This window comes from Apteryx mantelli, chromosome Z (genome assembly GCF_036417845.1).
Source record: "Apteryx mantelli isolate bAptMan1 chromosome Z, bAptMan1.hap1, whole genome shotgun sequence".
NCBI classification, from domain to species: Eukaryota; Metazoa; Chordata; class Aves; order Apterygiformes; family Apterygidae; genus Apteryx; species Apteryx mantelli.
This window is the reverse complement of record NC_090020.1, coordinates 83177782-83200647: the sequence shown is the minus strand read 5'-3', so window position 1 is coordinate 83200647 and position 22866 is coordinate 83177782. Positions and strand designations below refer to the sequence as shown.

The 22866-nt window shown below is 42.9% G+C and overlaps 1 protein-coding gene across 1 annotated transcript in view; it reads left to right on the top strand.

The window, feature by feature from the left end:
* Positions 1 to 22866, top strand: part of LOXHD1 (lipoxygenase homology PLAT domains 1) — a 141222-nt gene that overhangs the window by 50416 nt on the left and 67940 nt on the right. Inside the window, exons 13-22 of the mRNA XM_067316464.1 lie at positions 2478 to 2613; positions 4061 to 4215; positions 7421 to 7581; positions 14598 to 14674; positions 15545 to 15741; positions 16077 to 16269; positions 17024 to 17184; positions 19911 to 20205; positions 20925 to 21079; positions 22370 to 22503. Of these exons, the coding sequence (XP_067172565.1) occupies positions 2478 to 2613; positions 4061 to 4215; positions 7421 to 7581; positions 14598 to 14674; positions 15545 to 15741; positions 16077 to 16269; positions 17024 to 17184; positions 19911 to 20205; positions 20925 to 21079; positions 22370 to 22503 (1664 nt within the window). The remainder of the gene's footprint in view (positions 1 to 2477; positions 2614 to 4060; positions 4216 to 7420; positions 7582 to 14597; positions 14675 to 15544; positions 15742 to 16076; positions 16270 to 17023; positions 17185 to 19910; positions 20206 to 20924; positions 21080 to 22369; positions 22504 to 22866) is intronic.

Below are 22866 nucleotides of genomic sequence, written 5' to 3'. Positions count from 1 at the left end.
AAAAACTGCTGAAGGAGGGCACCTATGATACAGTGCAGTGTAGCCTGTCCTGACGGGCTGACAGCTCCGTTGCTGGAGTTGGACTCGTGCAGACTGGAGGAACCAGCGGAGGCTGTGCAGGAGGGAGCCCCAATGTGCTGCCTGGGAGATATATAAGGTGATCTTCTTAATCTTCATTCATATTTCCTTTGTTCCACCTGCAATGATTACTATGCTGTCAGCCCTTGCCTGGGTCTGGAAGGCAGGTAGTTCATCTCCGAGCTTCACCCGTATTCCTTCTGCCAGTCTTGAGGACTTTCTCGGCACTTAAGAAAACATTCACTTTTTTCTGCAGCCATAAATAACTGTGATGATAAATCACAATTTACCACTTAGAGATTTTTCTCCTGTGTCTCTAATGTGCTTTGACAGACTCTGTTCTCCTGCATTGTCACGGAGCTGCGAAGGCAAATGCAACTCAACACCTCTCCAGTGGGGAGAGGGCATCAAGTATTGCTGCATTCACCACACTGCAGGAGAGGGTTTAAAGACTTTTTTGGCTGTGGTCGTTAGCAAAGAGAAAGTGCCGGTCAGACTTTGGACCACCACAGTCATCTTTATTAGTTTGTTCACAAACGGTGACCAAGAATTCCTTGTCCTTCAATACATTTCCCTGGGGTTATCTTCTTTTCCCTCATGGAAACTGGGTTCAGACAGGAGTGATCTGCCCACAGGGATTCAGTTTGGACCAAACTGCCTGACTGAACGTGGCCATGATGCATGAAGGCAACCTGCCTGTGTACAGCAAGTCCGACACTTTTTAGGTGCATCAGGCTCACATGCACATTAATCCATCACTCATGCATCTGTTTTAGCATCCAGGAACTCCGGATGAAGCCTTAAGAACGCTTTGTTCCATTCCTTACACATTTCATGCTGAGCTTACTTCATATCTGGATAAGGGTCCATTTTCTACTACAAGAATGTAAGAACAGCCATTACTTGTCAGACCGAAGGGCTGCCTAGCTCAACGTCTTCTCTCCTATGAGACCTAAAAGTGGGTGATTAGAGAACAATAAGAAAAGGACAAGCATTTTTGATACTTCCCCCTAATATTGTTCCAGCATGAAATTATTTCCAGCTCAGGCACTTAATTCCTATCAGACCTACTAAATAACATGAATTTAGTAGGTTTATTTATTTTCGATTTACTTGCTCAAAAGTTCCAGTCTTCCTTTGAATTTTAAAACTTTTAGCAACCATAACAGCTTTTGGCAAGGAGTTCACAGTCTGATTATCTCCTTTTGTTTGTTTTGAACTTTTGCTCTACAAGCATCGTTTGATGCCCTCTATTTCTTGTACCAGAAGAGAGAGCGTTGTACCAGAAGAGGGAGTGAATGGTTGACCTCCTCCGCCTTCTCCATACCAACTGTGATTTTGTAGACCTTCATCATATCCTCCCTTCCCCTGCTCCTCCAGCCATCTGCAGAGTCCCAACTTATTACTCATACAGAAGCTACTCCAGATCTTTGATCACCCTTGTTGCCATTTTCAGAGTGTTTTCCTAAATTTGCTATGCACTTTTTTGAGAAGAGGGCACCCAAATTGCACTTGCTATCCAAGATGTGCTCTAACTGTAGCTTTATACAGTAGAATAATGATGGTTTCTGTCCTGATGTCTGTTTCTTTCCTAATAATCTCCCTATTTTTTTTCTTTTTTTACCTCCACTCAATACTGAGCTGATGTTTCCATCCTGCTGCTCAGCCTGATGGCTGAAGACTAGAACCAAGGTCCTGACTTGTCGGTGGAAACAAGCAGTGCTAGAGGGACAGGACCATAATGTTGCAAAGAAGCCAGAAAACTGCATTTTACATAAGATTTTTGTATTGTTTTTGTCTTTCACTTTGGATAGGGTAAATGTTAGTGACCCTGCGTGGCAGTGGTAAATGCATCGGTCATCGTGGCCTGCTTGAAAGGTAGAAGGTTCCTCTCTGCAAAGTTCATTCTCTTCTGTGATAAACCAAGTTATCATGACAACTATGCTTTAAAAAGAAATGCGCTTGCTCCTCTGCGCTTCCCAGCGTGCCCTGCCTGCTCTGTGGCGTCCCATCTTCACCTGAGGACGCAGATTATCTGTGTTTTGTCTGGGAACAGTGTGGCACGTGGTGAGCAGTTACTGAGAGCCACGGTATCGATCAAAACTTTCACAACATGCGGGAGCGGTCGGCCCACGAGATCCGCCTGCGGAGAAAGAAGGAAGGAAAAGGCGTCAGATATGACAGCCTTTCGTCGGTACCCGGCGGCCTCGCTCTGCAAGGCGTTCAGGCGCGCCGCGGCGTGCGAGTCTCAAAGACCTCCTCCTTATTCATGTGCGCTATTTCTTTGCTGTGACCTACTCTGGCTTCCCGGGCCAAAAAAAAAAACAAAAAGGTGTCAGGAACTTGTTGCTTTTCGTCTCTAAGCCTCTGAACTCACGCGGTGTTTTGGTTTAACAAAGGTAACTCTGCTGAAAACGGTGACAAAAGAAAAATACTCCTTCAACTGCGGCCGCTGGCTGGATATAAATGAAGACGACAACGAGATCGTGCGGGAGCTCCCTGCGGAGGGGTCTCTAGTGACTGAAGTCATGCCAGGTGAGAGCCGCGGGCTCCGTACGGGGGCTCGCTAAGGCCTGGAGCGGGAAGAAATCTTCTTTGTGCCAGTGATGCACGGGCAAGACCCCTGCAATTCAATTAGCTTCCCTTTCTGGCACCTTCTCTCTGCAGTATTTTCTGTGTGCATCATTAGCTGCAGGAAGCATCAGAAATCCCAGACGCGTATTCTGTGCAGATTTCTTTGTGGCGGGAGATGGGAGAGATCTGGCCGTAGCACAATTGTTTTCAGTGGCATACTTTTTTTCAACTTCTTTTTTTTTTTTTCAACTCGTGGGCTTTTTTCCAACTTGTATTTTTTCTCGTCTCCCTTAAAAAGTGGAATGCCAGGCTCGAATGAATGCTCATGAAAAGCATGCTTAGCTGAAATGCAGCTTAAAATTTAACAATTTTTGCACTTAGAAGTTTTGTTTAATTACATGTGCCTTTACGCAGCTATATGTATAAAGATATATATGGTTGCACAGAGCAATGTGTGCAAGGGCATAGAGACCTTTCATTACCTGTAAGCAATCAGACACATTTTTCCGTTAACTAAACCCAAACTGGAGGGTTAATTAAGGAAAGCCACAGAGCTTCCCATTGGCTTTCTGAAGTCCGTCTTTCCATCTTGACCTTGTACCACAAGAATTAAACATACTTGGAGGGAGAATTTTGGAGAGCAGAATAGCCCAAGACAGCCATTGGGGTTTCTTTTACTTCCACGGATGTGTCCAATGCTGACTGCTTTCAGAGATGGGGCTCCACGCTCTGCAGACCACGAGTCTCCTGTTTTCTGAAATTTCCTATAAACTCAGTGATCTGCATGCAGCTGAGCTGTTCTGCAGAAGAGGAAGAGTAATTGTAATTGCAGATCTTATTAAAATGTAAATAAACTTGTTTTTGAAATGTATTTTTAATCAGTTGTGGAGAGGGTTGCTCGAGTTCGAATGCAGGCACTTCCCCATAAGGAGCAATTGTGCTGAGTGGAGGCAAGAAGCAGCACCCAAGTGTCGGGCTTGCAAGAGGGTTGGGGAGGCTGGATCCTAGCTTCTCGCCTTGCCTTGAGGAGAGGCAAATGCAGTTGTGGTTTAACCTGCAGAACGCCCCGAGTCATGGTTTGTGCCAGGCCTCCTTCCTGCACGCTTTGTGGACATCAGCCACTCCTTCCTTGGAAATGTGGTGGAAAGATGACTCTGCGGGTTTTACACAAAGGGGAGGGTGTTTCTGTGTGGTTGCTTGGAGGGATTTTATCTTATTATTAACATTTCAGGCCTTGCAATTTTGTTTTTCCTTTTACTAGTGATAATGTGAAATACAGAAGTCAATACATTGGCAGAATTGCCAACAGAAAGTGAACCTGAAATTAATTGCGAGTCGGTGGAAAATGCAGTAAATGTAAACGACAATTAATTGTGTTGCCAAAATTAATAAATTTCTGTCTTCACAGTGATAAAATACCGAGTGACAGTCTGCACTGGGACGGTGAGCGGGAGCGGCACGGACGCCAACGTCTTCATCTGCCTCATTGGCGACCAGGGAGACACCGGTGAGCGGGTGCTGTACAACTGCATCAACACCGTTAATAAATTCGAAAAAGGCAACGTAAGTTCACGCGCCGAACGGGCTGGAACGTACCAATTAAAGCGTGCGACGGTTTGCAGATTTTTCTGAAATACGCGTTTGCAAGCTTGGCTGATTTGTCTGCTGGTTTGGCCTCGGGGAACAGGGAGACGTAAATTGTACACGTAAGGTGTCTTAGCTGGTTGCAGCTGGAGGCCAGGCACAGCGTGCCCTTGCTTGGCCATAGTAGATTCGTAAAAGAGTCCGCTGGTTTCCTCCCCAGCTAAGTATCAACTGCTGAAATTGTGACTTCAGATTGGGGAAGGATTCCAGGAAATCCGTCCATCTTCCAAGAACAAGTGGGAGCCTTTCCTCCTCCATCTGACAGTGGAAAATTTTGGTTTTTATGGCAAAGGAGGGAAAAGTTGTCGTATTTAATGCACAAAGCAGAAGCTCAACATGTTTCCTTTTTAAATTTCCTTCGCTCTCCCCTCCACAGTGCCGCACTCAATTTTCATGTCTTGTTCGCAATCTGTTTTTCAACATGTTTTTGTATGCTTGTGTCCCAAATGAGTGGGATGGAAAAGGCCTGAAATGGAGGCTGAGTCTCTTCATGGAAAGCAGGAGATAATGAAGAGGTCAAACTGTAGCTAACGCCCTTGCTGCATTAACAAGCAAATCGTGTGCTGATCTGATCCATGGGGTCAGCCTACTTTATATATATTCAATTATGATGCACATTTTGGATCTCTAGGGTCCAACTTAAACTAATAAAGTCTAGTCAGTATCTCCTAAAGGAGAGTTTGAGAATCTGATCATAGAGCTCTGCAAATTGTCTATCTTTTGTGTTATGATTTGATTGAAAATTTTGAATGGAAAGAAAATGAGGATAAGAGGAGGCCACGTTTTCAACACTGACCATTGAATTTAGGCTTGTGAAATATGCATTAACACTTTGGATTTTCCTTTGAGTGTCTAGAAGTTCCAGTTCTACACTGAAATCACTGAGATTTTTTAGTCTTTAGAAGAACTTTCATTAAGTTTTTCTTTTGCTCGTAAGACGTGTGTCTATGGAAACGCATGGCATTTACACAGTGAGAAGTTCATTCTGATTGGAAATGATGTAAAGGTTTGCAGGCGGGGACAGTGCAAGCCTGAAATTTTTGCCCGTTGCATTTACACTATAGATTTTGATAAACCTGGATCTAAAAAGTAGGTCCAAACTCTAAAGGATCACATTTGTCGTTTGGGGAATTCTTGTTTTGTCAGGATGGTAGCAAAGCGAGTCATGTTGAAGACTGTTTCTGTGAAGTTCCAAAAAAAGATGTTTGGTTCACAGGAAACAGAAGTATTTTAAACACAGATGATCACTATTTTATTTTCACTTTTGAAAATGAGTTATAGGGTAACTTGCATGAAGTAAACAAAGGAAAATAGGAAAAATAATTTTGGAAATCAATTCATGTGAGTAATTGCATCCAGACGATGGAAACCAAAATGGGATCTGTTAATGAATAACTGTTCTTTTGGCATGAAGAGCTGAAAGCTGGTGAGTGAATTGGAAGCAGTCAAAGGATTGATTCTGACAAACTTAGAGCTTGTATATTTAAAAGACTGAATGAGTATATCTATAGTGATTAACTCAGATATACTGTTAAAAAGAAAGGCAGCTAAGTCAGCAAGGTCTCTAATCTACAGCCACTTAAACCAATAGCACCTTGATTACCAATTTAACTTGAAAAGCTGGCTTACAGATTCAAATTAACTGTCTATCCAGAAGGTAAAATTTAAAGATGCCTCTAAATTAGGTGTTTACTTTGCGACAATCCCATTCATTTACTTACTCATTAATTTATACCAGCCGTTAATAAGTAAAATGAGCATCAGGCCTAGTGAAACAGACTTCATTGACTTAGTCTGACTCAGTGAGGTTTTGATAACTTAAGGCCCTGATTCAGCAGTCTTGAGTTTGTAAGTAATGCCAGTTCATGCATGTAAGCCCACCCTTAGCACTTAAAAAAGTGGCAGTATTTTTTAGTTGTCCTTATTTTAAAGGCCAGTTTTGAGGTTGCTTAAGTATTCTTCCCTCAACGACAGAAAAATTCAGGAATACTTTTATCCATATTTGAAAATTATAAAATGTATTTTTATAAATATTCTTCCCCAATTCAACCCCATTACCTTCCTGCCGTGTTTCCTGGGAGCTAACTTGGTATATGCTACCCACATATGTGCTGCACAGACTTTTGGGAGGTGACGAAGAATGAATGAATGAATCACAGCATTCTGCTGGCTTTCTCTTACCTGATGGTAACCATAGCAGTCGTGTCTGTATGTTGGTCTGTATGCTTCAGATACACTGAGTGTTCATACAGGCAGTTCCCATGCATATGTTTGTATCTGTACATGTACCATAGATATTTATCTGGCCTTGATTCCTGTAGGGGTAACTCACTCTTAATACATCTCTCTTCCTTCAGTGGAAGGAACTGCTTCTCCCAGTTTGCTTTTGGGTAAGAGAATAAGCTGTGGTCCTGAGGGGCCATCACTTAGATTACTCTGCAGGTTGCTGGTTTGAGTCCTTTTCCAGGAGAGAAAGACCTAAAATTAAGGTCTTTTGTGGGGTATTAACAGAAAGAAGGCACCACTGCTACCATTACATCCTTGGTTAGGTTCACACCAGCCTCTGAATACAACTGACGGACCAGGCTCCTGAGCGGCTGGAGATACCTCAGTGCAGCCATGCCCAGATGCCTGCATGCCAGGGAGCGGCTGGAATTCAAGTCGTGCTTGGGAGTCCGTGCTGTCTGAATTGAATGTGGTGTAATGTCTTCAAATTGTATCTCTAAACACTTCTGTGGCTTTGGTCTGAACTTATGAGTGCCCAAGGTCACTCAGAAAGCTTATATTAGAGCAGGGGTTTGAACTTGGATTTTCTGCCTCCCTGTGTGAACTTCTTAATAACCAAATTACTTTTCTTCTTTGCAGTTGTGGAGGGCAGGCAATGACGTGGGAGATTTAAAATGCTGGCAGATCATATATTTGTAAATCTAATGTTATACTTCTAGCACAAATATTCAAACTTTCATTCTTTGGTAAATTAATTTGTACTTACTCCTTCATCTTGTGAAGAATTATCTTGCAGCATGCTGATGAGGTTGGTTTGATTGTGACAATAAATTTGGTTGGTTTGTTCGTTTTTAAAGAGAAATACTGCCTTATCATTTTTTTTTTCTCCTTGCCAAAGGCTGACGAATTCTTCGTGGAAGCAGTGACGCTGAAGCAGGTGAGGAGGGTGAGGATAGGGCATGATGGCAAAGGAGGAAGCAGTGGCTGGTACCTTGACAAAGTGATAGTGAGGGAAGAAGGACAGCCAGAAAGTGAGGCTCTGGAATTCCCCTGCTACAGGTACTGGAAATAATGCTTGCAAATTATGCCTCCATCTAGTCATTTGTCACACTTCGAAGATCCTAGCTATTATTCCAAGACTGTGATTTTCTGAGCACAGCTTAATCCTTTTTAGCTATTCATTCATTTATTTTTGCTAAGCCTGAAAGCAAAATGTGTGGATTGGGAGGTTTGAGATAATGTTAACTCCCCTTACCAAATGAACAGCAGTCTGAATTGTGAACTTTGCAACAATTAGTAATATAGAGAATTTCCTGAAGATTAAATGCAACCTTCCAGTACCACATCAAGTGTCACTGCAATTGCCTGCTGCAGAAACACACTCTGAGATCTATTGCAATCTCCTAGTTTTATTGCATGTGTGGGACAAGGTCCTGGTCCCCCACATGCACGTCCCATCTTCCCAAGAGCAATGGGATGCTATTTTCATGTTGGGAGAGTGCAAGATTGTTATGCTGTCATCTCGAGAGCTCCTTGCATGAAGGGAAATGCATCTCATGCAGAGAGAGAGAGAGCTGCAGGGCACAGGGCTGTAACTCACCCTCATGGGCGAGTTACAAATGTATTCTTCTCTTTCCTAGACAATCAAGTGGCCAGAAGGAATGTGCTGTAGTGAGGCTACCCATGGGGAAGCCGGAGGCACCATCTGTCCCGGCGCTAACCAGGGTCTGCCTCAACATCTTAGCACAAACCAGTGAGAACCGGGTGAAAACACAAGAGACCAACTTAATGTAGTTCAGTGTCCTGTAGAGTCCAGCCACCCTTGCAGGACGTGCAGCCCTGTAGGTTGGAAGCCCATTGAGCTCCGCTGAACAACATTGAGTTCCTGTTCTAAAAAGCCATCTCCTGGGAGACAAGCAGAATCGTAAAATGCAAACACAATTATTCTTAAATTGCCAACAAGGGTAAAACTGCTAAGTTGGTTACTTGTCGCTTGTCACTATAAATCAGGAAGAATTCCACTATGATCAGGAGAGTCAGCCTAATATAAAACAGCGTGGAGCCAGACCCACACCCTCTGCATTGCTAAAGCACATCAGAGAGCAGGCAAACTCACTGGGGAGACAGCACTGAGCAGCAGATGCAATGCCATCTTGATTGTGAAAAGCAGGCAAGTCTCTCCCTTTTTTGAGAACAAACCACCACGTTATGTCATTGCTGTCTTTGCTGTCTTTTGATACATATTTAACAACCATATGTTTTACTGAGTTAAGCAACCAAGCTAGGTTTTTACTTGGGCATGAAGTGTCCACGTGAAGAGCTGTTTTGCTGAGGCTCTTCAGAGATATTTCTGTGTCTTAACTGCACTGTGCAGCTGGTTCATGTTAAAGATTTTTCTGAATTGTCTCCTTACTTGGCCGTTTAACTAGCTGCCTTCCCTCAGCTCCAAGGGATGAACCCATTCCCCTAAGGGTGACATATGTGGAAGTGTTCCCCTGAGCCCAGGGGCTGAAAGGAGGGAGAACCCCCCCACCAAGACCTTAGCCCCAAAGTATCCATGGGGTACGTTCAAGTCACAAGTGATGGGATTCCACTCTTCTTACCTTTCTCAAGTGACAACAGTGTCATTCGTGTAGCTGCATTTGCTGTCCTTGTACCGGCATTATCCCTTCCTCTCAGATTGAGAAGGTAACATGACTGATCACCTCCACACAAGGGGAAAGCTGCTCCCTACCACCATCTTTGGTGCCCGTGTCTCCTGAGAGACTGGGGCATCATCGCAGTCTACAGGTGTCGTCATGGAGTCTGGAGATATCTGAGGGCAAAGGTGCTCACCCACTGCATCCTCCATATACATCTCCATGACCTGCAGCGTTTGGATGTTTCCCTCCAGTCCTGTGGGCCAAGGACAGCTTTTAATCCTTGCTGCATTGGCAAGTGCTCAGAGGGGCTTGCTTTGCCTGCTTCTTCAGAATCGAGACATTGATAAAGACTTGGCCAAGAAGAGCAGCCCTCTCTTAGTGAGCCGGTGCAAGCAAGGTTAGTTAGAGACTCCATCCTGGGGACACCGGGGAAGCTTCCATTTCTGCTCGGTCAGTCTGTGACCAGCCAGTGGATATGCTGATGTTCTCATTGCCTTCATCTCCGAGACCTGATCAACTTCTACTCTTCTACGCAGCACAGTCACATGGTCTGGAGAAAATAACTTCTGCTGCCGTGTCCTTATTGAAAACTACTTCATTGATTTGCTGTCACTTAGCCACTGCTGTGAATGAGCTGGAGGACAAAATGCCTTCCAACAGCAACACATCTAACCTGTGCAGAAATCTCCAGAGGGTCCTTACCTCCGTAAGAACTGGGCTGTGGAGAGTGAATACTACAGTGGAGAGCTGGCTAAACAGCTCCCATAGCATCAAACTTCCCAAGGATACCAGTATAGGTCTCCACTGCATATAACTCTTTGAAGTCTCTGTTGTTATTATTTACGTACTCATAAACATGGCTCTGTTTTTTCTTTTAATTTAAAGGCTTTTCTATGACTCTATAAGGGCATCTTTTACCTAATAGTCACAACGGTGCTCTGAGACAAACTATCTTTGTTTTACAAGGGAGCCAGCAGAGATAAAGAGAAACTAAGTGGATTAATTGTGATTTGGTGTCAGATTCAGGAAGAGAAGCCAGGAGCAATGATTCCCAGGCCTGTGCTTGCAACTCCTAAAGTAGCTGGCTGTAAAGAGAATGGCTTGTAACTCTTCTTGGAGTAAGTGATTTTTAAAGCGGTCATCTGAACTGTGCTTCCAAAAGAAATGTAAGTAACCTCCCCACGTGTTCTTGGCAGAATTAGGAGTTCATCACACGGGTGCATTGCAGTATTATTCCTGCCTGATGACCACATGACATTATAATCGTCAGGCTTTTTTCAGACTGAACACTGAATCACTCAGTGATACAGCTGAACCATTTATACCTTATAATGCCTGAGGTGGTTTAAGTATTGTATTTATGAACACCACTGTAAAGTTCAAAATGAGGAAGTTCACCTTTCACCCCAGAATTGGAGCCAAACCTTTCTGAAACTTAGAACTGAGTTCCTCAGTTTTCATTTTCTCCTCAAGGCTCTGTGGAAGTCTGGGAATGGACGAGCTGACATTCTCTAAAATAGCCTATTTTTCATAACATTTATATCCCAGACAGAAAAGAATTTTCAATCAGGCAAAGTCGTGAGTTCATGATAGGATAGAATTTTATATGCTATAAATCATTACAGCTCTGCTGAAATCTTCAATGATGCTTTGTTACATATTTCTAAGCATATGGACTGCAACATCCTAATTTTTCTCCAGCACAAGCATATGGGAACGTCGTTAATTCTCTAAAGAACAACAGACAAGCCGTGAATGGAATGATGCACTACGAATTCCTCAGGCCCCTGTGGAAGAACATTTATTCAGTCAAATGCCAAAAGTGCTCCTCATACAAAGGATCCAGAGAAACCTTCTTCTGTTTTATAGAATCCCCTCTAATGTCTAGACATTTTGTATATACTTATATATATGCTATACATACAGGCACACATACATAAATACAAATGGATGTCTGAGTCTGTCTAGATGTGCTATTCATTCTAGTTGCACACAGACTATCATCTACTTATTAAAAAAATATTATATGTGGTCATATAACCACATACCAGATCCATACCAGACCATAACCAAATCATACTAGATTTTTTGCAGTGTTTCCTTGACTCTTTGAACCCCTGTTTAGACATTCTCTCTGAAATAACTTTCATGTGGTCATTGCATCAGCTGGGGGTTATTGGGTGTGCAGCATCTTTCTAGAACCAAGTGGGTGATACAGGATGCACGAACACCTTGTAAAAGGTATAGTGACATGTGTTACACGCATCAAAATTGTATGGAAGCTAATCAAAGATAACTAAGGATCTGGTAAAATGAAAGAAGATTTCTATGGGTCTTTTGTACTAGGAATATGATGGCTCTACTGAAAAATTCTATTTGCTGTCGAGTGATGTGTTCATAATATGTCAATCCATTTGTGTTCAGCATAAGACTGCAAAACCCTTGGTTGCAATCTGCTGCTCAATGATATGCTATTGGAATTACATTTGAGCAAAATTAGGACGTTGCAGCATATGTGCTGGAGAAAAGGAACACAATTGCATTGCTCATCCAAATGCTTCCTTTGTCACTGAAGCCATCTTCTTGAGAGAATAATGCTCCTGCCACATCTGGCTATTCTTTTGGCTCAAATGAAGGAAGCAGCCTTTTCAAGAGCAGCTGCCTTAAGTCACTTCTGTTGATGATCCCCTATCTTCCTCTTCCAGTCCAAGAAAAACTCCTTCCCTTGCCATCAGCAGCTGCCAACACTGGTAGAGGGAAGTTATTTATCTAGGGATGCGATCTCCTTTTTGGATTCATTTTTCTCATCCATCTTCAGAGATGAAGCAGGTAGAAATTGCCCTCCTGCACACAGAGATCTGTTTCTGGTGGAATGTATTTTGATCCTGCCACCTTCACATGTGAATATCCCACATTTCCCTAAGGCATCAGCAATGGTGAAGGTGACAGAAACAACAAAATGTGCACCGGGAGCAGAATCAGCAGCTTGCAGGACACAAAAACCAGCAGCAGGAGAGCAGAAGTAGCACCTTGTGGACTTCTGCCTTCCTGAAGGTCATGCTGAATTTGGTGTGTCCTGGGGTGGTGGAGTTTAGCCTCTGATTTTGTGGGTCCTCCCAGTTAACTTCCATGTATGCAGAAGCACCTTGACTTTTGTAATGACTTAACCCCTGGTCATCGGATACCTGTCCAAGGATGTGAACCCTGAGCCAGCATCAAGAACCACATGATACAAAGGTATTAAGGAACAGTTCTAACAGGTAAACAGTCCCCCCCCCCAACCCCAAAACATCAGTTCTTATAAAGCCTTCCTTTCCTAAGACGACATGACATCTTGGCATGCTCCTCTTCTGCCCTTACGCTCCACCCTTGCTCAATTCCTGACATCAGTTTCACAGGCTTCCCCACTGATTTTTCTGCTCCTCTGTCCCTGCTACATCCCTCAGCCTCTGCTGAGGCACAGCATCGCATCTGATGACTTCATGTGGTGTTAAACCTCATGCTGATCCCCTTAGCTTTTAACCCTTTCCAAGCAGCCTGCTTTAGAGAGTGAAAGGGAAGAATACGGGGTAGACTGCGTACCCGACAACCAGCGAAAGCCTATAGGGGAAATGGGAACCATGTCTGTGTCTGTGTCTGTGTGATGGGTGGTTTATGCACCTCTCTTTTGCATGGTGACTTTGTTGCTGGAGTTTTGGGGATCGGCCTGCTCTAGCTCATGTTTGGCATCCTTTCCCAGTGCTATTTTTTTCTGCATGGTTTCTTTGTGCATACTGTTTTCCTGTGTGTGGGAAGGAAGAGGAGGAATCTGAAAAGATGGCATTTCTTCAGATGGAGGAAATGGAGATGTGTCATCCTCTGTCTTCCAATATATCGGGCTACCTCTTGGTCACCATTGCCAAGTCCAAGTGATCATGACTATAAGCTGTGGTGGCTCATTGCCAGTGAGATACCAAAGAGGGGTTAGATGCAGCTGTTAGCAGGCATTTGTTTCCATCCCCAAAACATTGTTATGAGGGTTGTTCGCTGGTGTCCTTGTGCAGTGGCTCATCAGCAAAATCAAAGGTGGAAAATTAACTGGGAATCCCCTCTTTTTTGGTGTGAGGGTCTGTCAAGGAGAAAGTGCGTGGCAAGGCAACATTGCAGGTGGCTGGCAGTGCGTGTGTTGCTTGTGTTTGTGCATGGGCAGGTCTTCAGCCTGCTGTTGTTCACATAGCTGTGTGGCCTTTTTTAAAAAGAAACATCTTCTGGGGCTTTGTTTTTCCCTTTCTAGTTGTGGGAATTATTACAGCAATTTAAATACTCTGCAGGACCTGCCAGAGCCTGATCCCTTGTCCTTTTTTCACCCTGCACTGATGCTAAGCAGTATTTTTAATGGCAAAAGACGGTGCTGCAGATAGCTGTATACCTGAGAACAACAGGCTTTCCGCGAACTGCCTCTGCCCTGATGATGTGCCGCTCAAACACTGAAATAGTCCCCCTGCACTGCTGCAGGAAACCTCACCTTAAATGCATACTTGCAGGAATATCTTGCGTGCTGCTGCAGTAAGCTGGGAAAAAGGGTTGGAAGTAAATAGTGAGAAACTTGTACCAGGGCCTTTGCTGTATGCCGTACGCCAATTGCTGTGTGCCACACGATGTGTTCTGGGCTGTAATTCTTCCCTCCCCAAGGCTCAAGGAGTAGCTCTGATGGTTACCAGAGCAGCAATTGGTTCCTCTCCATTTTCCTTTCAAATTCCTTCATTTGAGATTATGACCACACTTAGCTTTGTGCCGGAGCTCTTCTCATTAATTAGTCTAGTTGGATCATTACATTAATGCCGAGAAACAAAGGAAATTCTTCCTTCCACTAGCGTCAGCTGTTTCCACATGTCCAGCCCTGCAGCTGGGAACAATATTATTCAGCTCCTCCCTGGTGGAGGAGAAAGGGTTATCTGGTTATCCGTAGGGGAGAGAAGAGAGATTGGGAGCTAGAGAAAACAAATATTAAATAAAAAAAGAGAGATTTCAGTAAGTTTGCTGTCATAAAGATTGTAATCAAGGCAGTAAGTAATAAAGTTAGTAATTATAAAGGCAGTAAGTATTTAGGTCAAGAAAGGTCAGTAGTTTCAAGAGATTCAGAGTTTACAGGAGTAACTCACACCTATTGAGATTGCATTTGCAGTTTCCAGACAAATGGAAATCACCGGAGACGCTTATCTACAGAGCTGCAAGCAGGGCTTTGGTAATCTTTATTCTGGGAAAACTGCAGGTTTAAAGTGCGCCTGCTGTAGGGTCGGGTCACATTCCTGCAACCTTAATAGAGATAGAGCCACCTAAAAATATCATTCTGACTATGGTGTGGATTTTTATTAGGTCCAGACCAGCCTAGACTTTAAAAGGCCTAATAGGTCCTAATTATTCAAAGATAACTTGCTTCTGTTTGTAAACCAGATGGCTTGACAAAAATGAGGATGATGGTCAGATTGTCCGAGAATTAGTGCCTGCTGGGGAGTCACCGATGCTAAAAAGTGAGTTTATCTTGGGAAGAAGAAGGTCTGGGTTTGAACTTTGTATGCATGTATTTACTTGTTTTGTTCTACTTATTAATTCCTGACAGTTCACAGTAAATATACTTTTTTTTTACATGCTTATCTAGGAAAACGCAGGGGGTCATTTGGGGGGAAATGCCTCTGACCCTTAAATCCTAGTTTATGAGCAGGATTAATCTGCATAGAAGAGAATATTTGCAAAATTGTATATGTAAAAAGAAACTTTGCTTTATAATGCTGTGATTTGTTTAAAAATTGCTTTTTTTATAGCTGTCTCTGAAGGATCTTGAATTGCCACTGCCTCGATAGAGTAAAGTCTATCGAATAATATTGTTTTCCTGGAAAAGAATTGCTAAAAGGATTAGACCCTCCTTTTCTGGAGAACTGGGGCTCCAATACTACAATTTTCCTTAGAAAACGGTGCTTACTGAACTCAGGTTGAGATACTTTTTTGTCGATTTTCTTGTTACAGATAAAAAGGTCAAATTATTTAATTAAATTGCAAGTATAAAAATAGGTGAAATCACCTCAGTTGCCTAAGCTCATTTGTATGGCTTGGTACACATCTAATGGCGAGGGGGAGGAACATAAGATATCTTCTGTTAAATTAGTGCATCTGTTGCATCTCTCATATTTTGGTGAATAACTCCAAGGAATGGCAGCTTCTTCAGCGTGGCACAGAGATGCTGGATGCATGAATGGAGGACCAAAGCCATAGCTGTGGCTATAGCTAGTGTCCCCCTCCCCTCTCTCTCTCTCTATATATATATATGTTTGAAGCTGGTTACCTTGCTGAGTATTTGAAATACCAGTCACGTGTGTGAATTTTGTACGTTGATCTCACTTCAGATGTCAGTTATCACATCAGTGTGAAGACGGGAGATATTCCAGGTGCCAGCTCAGACTCCAAAGTTTTCATCAAACTCTATGGGGAAAAAGCCGACACCAGCAAACAGCCTCTGTTAGTCTCCGATAATGATCTAGGCAACTATTTTGAACGTGGGCGAGTGGATGAATTTACCCTAGATATGATGGATATTGGAAAGGTAAGAATTAGTTGCAGGTGGCTCTGTGCTTCATGCCAGTGGTTGCATCAGAATCAATATATTGCTAAGGAACGTATGTGATGTACAAGACTGACCTTTGCGTAGGAGATTAAGAAACACATTTTGTACAGGCTATTACATTCGCAATCTATAGTATCTGCTGGCATGTGAAGTGCCTGCTTTAAGTTTATTGTCAAATTTATAGAAATTACTTATGTGTACACAGTGGAAGAACAGACTGCCAGGGGAAGTAGATTTTAATGTATTGAGTAAATGTCTTTGTTTTGTTTGTTTTTTCTGCCCTCCTGGTTTTGTTTGTGGTGTTTTTTTTAAAGATCAACCGAATACTGATTGGGCATGACAACGTGGGTCTCCGATCCGGTTGGTTCCTGGCCAGTGTCCAGATCACAGTTCCAGTCCAGGGAAAGCAGTACATGTTCCCCTGCAACCGGTGGCTGGACAAAGATGAGGCTGACGGCAGGGTAGAGGTGGAGGTCTACCCAAGTGAGATTGTTCCCATTGAGAAATGTGAGGAAAGACACATTGAGAAACGTGTGGTTTTTATATATATGACTATGTTTGTATTATTGGCTCTCTTAAGGACCAGCCCACCACAGTAAACAAAAAGTGCCTGTCCCAACCCGCTTACATTGATGAAGAAAGGAAATTATTCTGCTGTTTTGGTTTTAGGAAAACAGCACTTGGAGAAACATTACTGAGTTCTCCATCTCCGGTTTCTATGCCTGGAGGAGGAATTTGCATTCTGGCAGTCTAACCCAGTGTGAGGCACTGCACTTCTTCATTACTATATCAGTGGGTTTGGCCTTTTCACCTTCATGTGCCCGTCCATTTGACTTATGTCGGTGGATTCACGTTCTTTAAGTTTATGGTTAAAACTTGCCTTGGGGTCCTGAGGAAGAAAGATGTTCTTTTGTTCCCTTTGCTCTGCTTAACTCCCTCCCTAGATCATCCCTAAATGATCTCCAATATTATGGAGATCATTTAACCACTCTATAGCTAATAGTGAACTGAAAGTCCCTTTTAAGGCTCTATTTTGCTCCTCTCTGATACTGCTTTAATTCTTGTAGAAGGGAAAACTATCAGGTTAGTCCTCAATGAATAGTCATGTTATCTCACACACCATTTGGATAAGAGCAAACACACAGTCTCCTCAGCTACACAGTCATTTGTTAAGACAGGGTAATTTCATTTTGAGTCTGAGCCCTCAGGAATGTTGTATCTGAACTTCTCTGCTGATTTAATTGATTTATTTTTGGAATAGTGATAAACTACGAGGTGTCTGTAGTTACCGGAGACGTGCGGGCCGCAGGCACCAATGCCAAAGTCTTCATGCAGATTTATGGTGAGACTGGCAAAACTGAATTGCTCACGCTGGAAAACAGATCGAACAACTTTGAACGGGGAGCAACGGATACCTTCAAGGTATGATGAAGGCAGCCTTTGATGCTTCTATGAGAGGAAAAAAATGACCAGCCAAAATTTAGACATCAACAAAATAACTGGGCCGGTTATCAAAATAATTGACTTCAACAAAATTGCCAAGTCTATTTTGTATCCTCTGTCCTTTATCCAGCTTTTTTTGCTTTTTGCACTTCATGGAGCGATTTTCATAATCACAGCAACTCATAGCAAAGGTGTCATACAAGAGGATAGTCCAGCAACTGCTTTCATTCACCTTTCCTTTCTAAAGGAGATACTCATTCTAGGTTTCAAAAGACTTTAAGCTTATATTTTGCGCCTGACCATATGATATTGTCCTTTTTCTTAATCTAGTTGGGCAAAAAGGAACCCCATACAGAATATAAGGAACTGCTCACTTCTGACTTTGCCTCTAGTCACACATGCCATTGCCAGAGGTACTTGTCATCAGCCCAATCCTGCAAACATTTGCTGTTTTGATTTTTGCAAAGGTGCGACTTCCCTATGGAGGATACTACCTTTATACCGTAGAGGTCACACTTCTTTCTAAGCAACCCCACAATGAGCAGGGCTGAAAAGCTTTGAGTCTAACATGAGCATGTGAGCCTGGACCTGGCTATCCAGCAAGAGCTCCTGGGCTCACAAGGCTGAGTAGTGGGTGGGCACCACAGCGGGGTCTAACATCGTCTCCTGCGTGGGGCTTGGCTACTCTGTGCTGTGGTCCACTTCTGCCCTGCTTGCTTGGGTTTCTGTCCAGAGAAACCAAGAACTGGAAGGCAGGAGTGTATTTGGTTATTGCCCTGATGTGGGGTCAGAACGGGGAGAGGACATGCTGTCAGGACGTGTCACAGCCACATCCTTTTGTATGGAAGAAAACTCAGCAGATGCCAACGTCTGGACAGTAAAGTGCAGAATCCAGATGGAAGCAGGATTTAAGACACATCTGTCATATGTGCTAACAGCACAAGGCTCAGCACTGAAGTGCCTTGAGCTCTCTTCGTGGATTTGTAGTCCCACAGAAGTGAAATCTGTCTCATCTCACAGTCAAGCATCTACTTGGAGCTAGTCTTGTACGCTTCCCCCCACCATCAAGACTGGGAGATCTTTTCCATTGCCACTTGTCAAATGGAGGTGTCTTCTACCAGAGCTTTGCCACAGTTTTGAACTATATATTTTTTAGATCAATTCATCTCCTCCTGCCTTAGTTTCTTGCTTTATAAAGTGGTGTTAGTGAAGTTTATCCATTTTTATTGAGTTCTTTGTGATTTAAGATTGCTAGCGCTTTATAAATGCTTACTTTTTAAAGACTATTTATAATTTTAAGATTAGATTTCTCTCATTTTAAAGGAAATAAACTTTCCAAAATTTATAAGCAAAAGCTATTAACCAATATCAGATTTATAATAAAGCCATATGTACAATGTTCTGTTTACATAGCCATGTTTATGTCCTCTCCTGGATGTTTATTGCTGGACTTTAAAGTTCTGCTCATTTTCTGTGATTTTTTTCTGAGAGTACAAGGCAGAAGCTGTAAAGCATTTATAGACAGATCCTCTGTCTCTCTCATGATATGAATATTTACAGGAAGATATGGGCAGGAATGAGATTGTGTGAGCTACATGTTAATAGGAAATACCATCAGTTATAGACAGAGCATGCTAGATGATTATAGCAAGTTTAAGGGTGAAGCAGTATAGAGGAAGACACATTCTTTAGGCCTGGACAGCTGGATCAATTTTAGTTTTCTGATAAGCATCCTGTGTGCAATTGATTTTGTTTTAATCTACTCAGGAAAAAAAATGCTTCTAGACTGAAACCTTCCATGCCAAGTTGTCAAATCTCAGCCTGAAGCAAATGTTTCCAAGTTTTATAACATAAACACTGCCTATCGGCATAGGCAATCATCAGAAACAAGTCATTGGTTGTTGAGCGGCTGCGTGCAGTAAAACCTTCTATTCAACTTCATTAGTAGTAATCTGGACAAATAATCTAAAACAACAATCTGGACGAATAATCTAAAACAATCTATCTCCTGTATTTACTAGAGAGATGGAAATCTTCCTACTTATATAGCCTTCTGCCACTGATGCATCATAGTGACTAATGGATTTTATCCTCTCTACACCCTAGTGAAGTGAGAAGATACTCTTCTCATTTTCTAGATGACAAGTAAGGAGAAGGGCAGACCAAGCCCAAGGTCACACAGGAAATCTGTGTCAGAGATTAGGTTTTCTGAGTCCTAGTCTAGCGCCTTATCCCTATACAGTTATTGCTTTTTGCCTGGTTTGTGTCTCATACTATATATTGAACATATTTTATTATTCATTCAGAAAAGAATTAATGCACTGAAAATCTCATAAGCTAGTTCAATATTTGGTATTCACTCTTAATGCCAACATGGAGACAATAATACTGGTGACGAGAGCGACAGAAAAGTGGGGAGCCCAGTAAATATGAATTCAACTCCTATCTCTGCCATAGTTGTTCTGTATGTCTTCAGTTCAGTCTGTTCAGATGAGATTTGGTGATGGGAAGTACGAAAGAGTAAAATAGGAAGGAAAAAGTAAAGGTAAACTTGTTTAAAAAATGACCTTATCCTTGCTTCTCCAGTCAGATGTTTTGGGTGATAGAGGCGATGCTCCTCATTTTTAAGACAGCACTGGTGACAGTTCTTTCTGAAGTGAAGATGTCTTATATTCCGTTGGGTGTTGACTTTTTCTTGGTGGCAGATAGAGGCTGCAGATGTTGGCAAGATCTATAAGATTCGGATAGGCCATGATGGGAAAGGCATCGGGGATGGCTGGTTTCTGGAAAGCGTCACACTGAAGCGGCTCTCCATGAAGGTGAAGGAGCCTGAGAAGAAGAAGAAAAAGAAAAAGTCTGATGAGGAGGAAGAGGAGGAGGCCAAGGCAGAAGAAGTAACAGATGTCTATACGTTTGTGGCACACCGCTGGTTGGCTAGAGATGAAGGGGACAAGGAGCTTGTGGTGGAGCTGGTACCTGATGGAGAATCTGCCCTAGAGGGTAAACATCAGAGTGAATGTGCATGTGTGTGTGGATATAATGGTCGCATGAAGGATGATAACCACCTCATGTGCTTCGTGTGAGTGTGTGTGGCCCCTCAGCCATCCCACTGCCCCAGGCCTGCAGTGTAGCTTAAATTATGGATTGGTCTGTCAACTCTGCTGAGGAAGAGGACGGTGGTTAACCTCAGGCAGAGGATGGAAGAAACAGCCTGAAATGGGAATGTCCTAGAACACTGCTGTATCTTTCGCCAGGACTGGTCTGGGGAAGACCAGAAAGTACACAGTAAGCTCTCAGAAGCTGAAATGTTCAAAATTTGCCTCTGCCCTTTTCCTGCACTTGTGATATTAAAGGCTATAGCTGTGACTGCCTGCTTCACTGTTTCCCTGCCCCCTGCCTGCAGGACCATTGGCCCCCAACACCCTTCCCTGCAAAACAAGAGGAATGGATGTTTCACAAAAGATCTTGTGCCATGTGTAATGAACTTGGGTAATGAGTTCCCCAAGTTACCACTGTGGCTGAGTTTAGTAGGCTTTAGCTATTTATATGGCTAATGAGAAGGCTGAAAGAAGATACAGATTTTTTTTAACAAACTCCAAACAAAACCTTGGAGAACCACAGATCTAGTGCAATATGGCTGTTTCTTATCATCTCCATATTTCTCCATATACATCTTCACATTTCTTATTATCTTATTATCTTTGCACTTTCACTTGCAGAGAACACGTACGAAGTCCATGTTCTTACTGGGAGTGTGTGGGGGGCTGGGACTGACGCTAATGTCTTCTTGAACATCTATGGTGTAGGAAGAGGAGACACGGGTGAACGCCAGCTAAAAAGGTCCAGTTGCCTCGACAAGTTTGAAAAGGGCCAGGTAATGCATGAGCACACCTCACTCAAGCAAAGAGAAAGCTGGCAGAGCTCTCTCTCAGTTATCAAGCTGGTCATTCATTACAGCTTCTTCTCAGTAAGGCTTGGCTTCTTCTTCTGAGTTTGAAGCTCAAATGTGTTTTATTTCTTAAATATATTATCTAAAGCAAAATGCCTCAAAACATTTTCCAGAGGAAATTCATTTGAATAATAAGCTCAACACTCTTCTGCACTGGAGCCACCTTTTGCGCCTGCTTCCTGTAAGCATTCTGGTAATAACATTTCCTGCCAGGAATACTTGAAAACCACAAACTTTAAATTAATATTGGAGAGCGTTTGTTAGGCAGTTCAAGTACGTCAGTATTTAGATTGCAAATATGGTTCTAAATGTTCTACTCAACCAGTCAGGGAAAAAAAGCAATATCACATGGTGTGCTATAATTACATTATAATCCAATCCAATTAAACAACATCTCTTGTAGATTTAATATTTGCCATAAAAATGCTTATGAACAATTAACAAGCAACTATTACTGGCAGAAATTATTCAAGGAATAATTTTGAGTAACGAAAAATTACAGAAACAATAAGCAGCTGTGGAAAACTTGCAATCAGTAGAAAGACCCTAAGGCTGTTAACTAAGCTATTAGTTGTGATTTATGAGTTTGGCACTGAAGAAACTGCAACCTGCACATGGTTCTTCATTCAGTGGGAAGAATTCCAAGCTGCAAAGATAACGCCCTCTGCTCTTGGGAGTAGAAACCCAAAGTCTACCAACAAGTTAATCACATTAAGGTGTTTAGGGTATTATGATAACAAGGCCCATCCTGTCATGTTAATACTGCTAATGAATGAACCTCATGGTTGTGGTAAATGACAAAAGGAAAAATTTCTGTGATTTGAAATAAAGCACATGGAGGCACACAGGAGAGTTTCTATAGAGTTAGTACATTTGTAGTCAGTCCCAGATTCAAACTAGGAGGGAGAATGCTAACCCTGGAAGGACGAAGATTTAGGAGAGGTGAGTTAAACCTAGAGGAAGCTGATGTGTGGATGAGGTAAAGAAAGAAGAGAAGGGCTGTGTGGCTGTTACTGCCTTGCAGGAGCGAAGCGCAAGTGCTAATGGGAGAGCTCACAGCTCTGTAACTCTATTAGTACATCCAGCCTTAGGAAAACAAGAGACACTTACAGATACCCTTTGTTTTAATGGGAAATAAATTACCGTGGCCCAGCTACTGCCTTTTTTCCCCCCTTTCTGGGAAACACAGTCATTTGCCTCTTGTCTCCTGTGCAGGAGGACGTGTTCACCATCAAGGCCATTGACCTGGGTGAGCTGAAGAAGCTGCGGATCCGCCACGATAACTCTGGTGGTAGCCCAAGCTGGTTCCTGGAGAGAGTAGAGATTGTTGATCTCAAGGAGAGCACCACGTGAGCAGCCTGTCGCACCCCTTTCATGTGGTCAGAAACGGGGGTTCGTTCTCCTAAGGAGCCTGCAGAACCACAGGAAGGCAGAGGAGATGCAGAAGGGCATAGTTGTACCTCCTCACTAACTCAAAGGGAGTGTGCATCCTTTGGGAGTCTTGTGATACTTGGGCTGTTAGGTTGAGTGTAGGATCACTCCTGGGCACCTCTATGTGGGGTTTTGCTGTTCCAGCTTCCCTGAAGTTTAGGAACCAGCAGTGTTTGGAAGGAAAACTCAGCTTTTCCTCTGTTTTTCCTGGGAGGGACTCTCCATCCTGGAGAGCTCCCCTTGCAGAATCTGCACCCACAAGCCTCCTTCGAGGCTCCCCT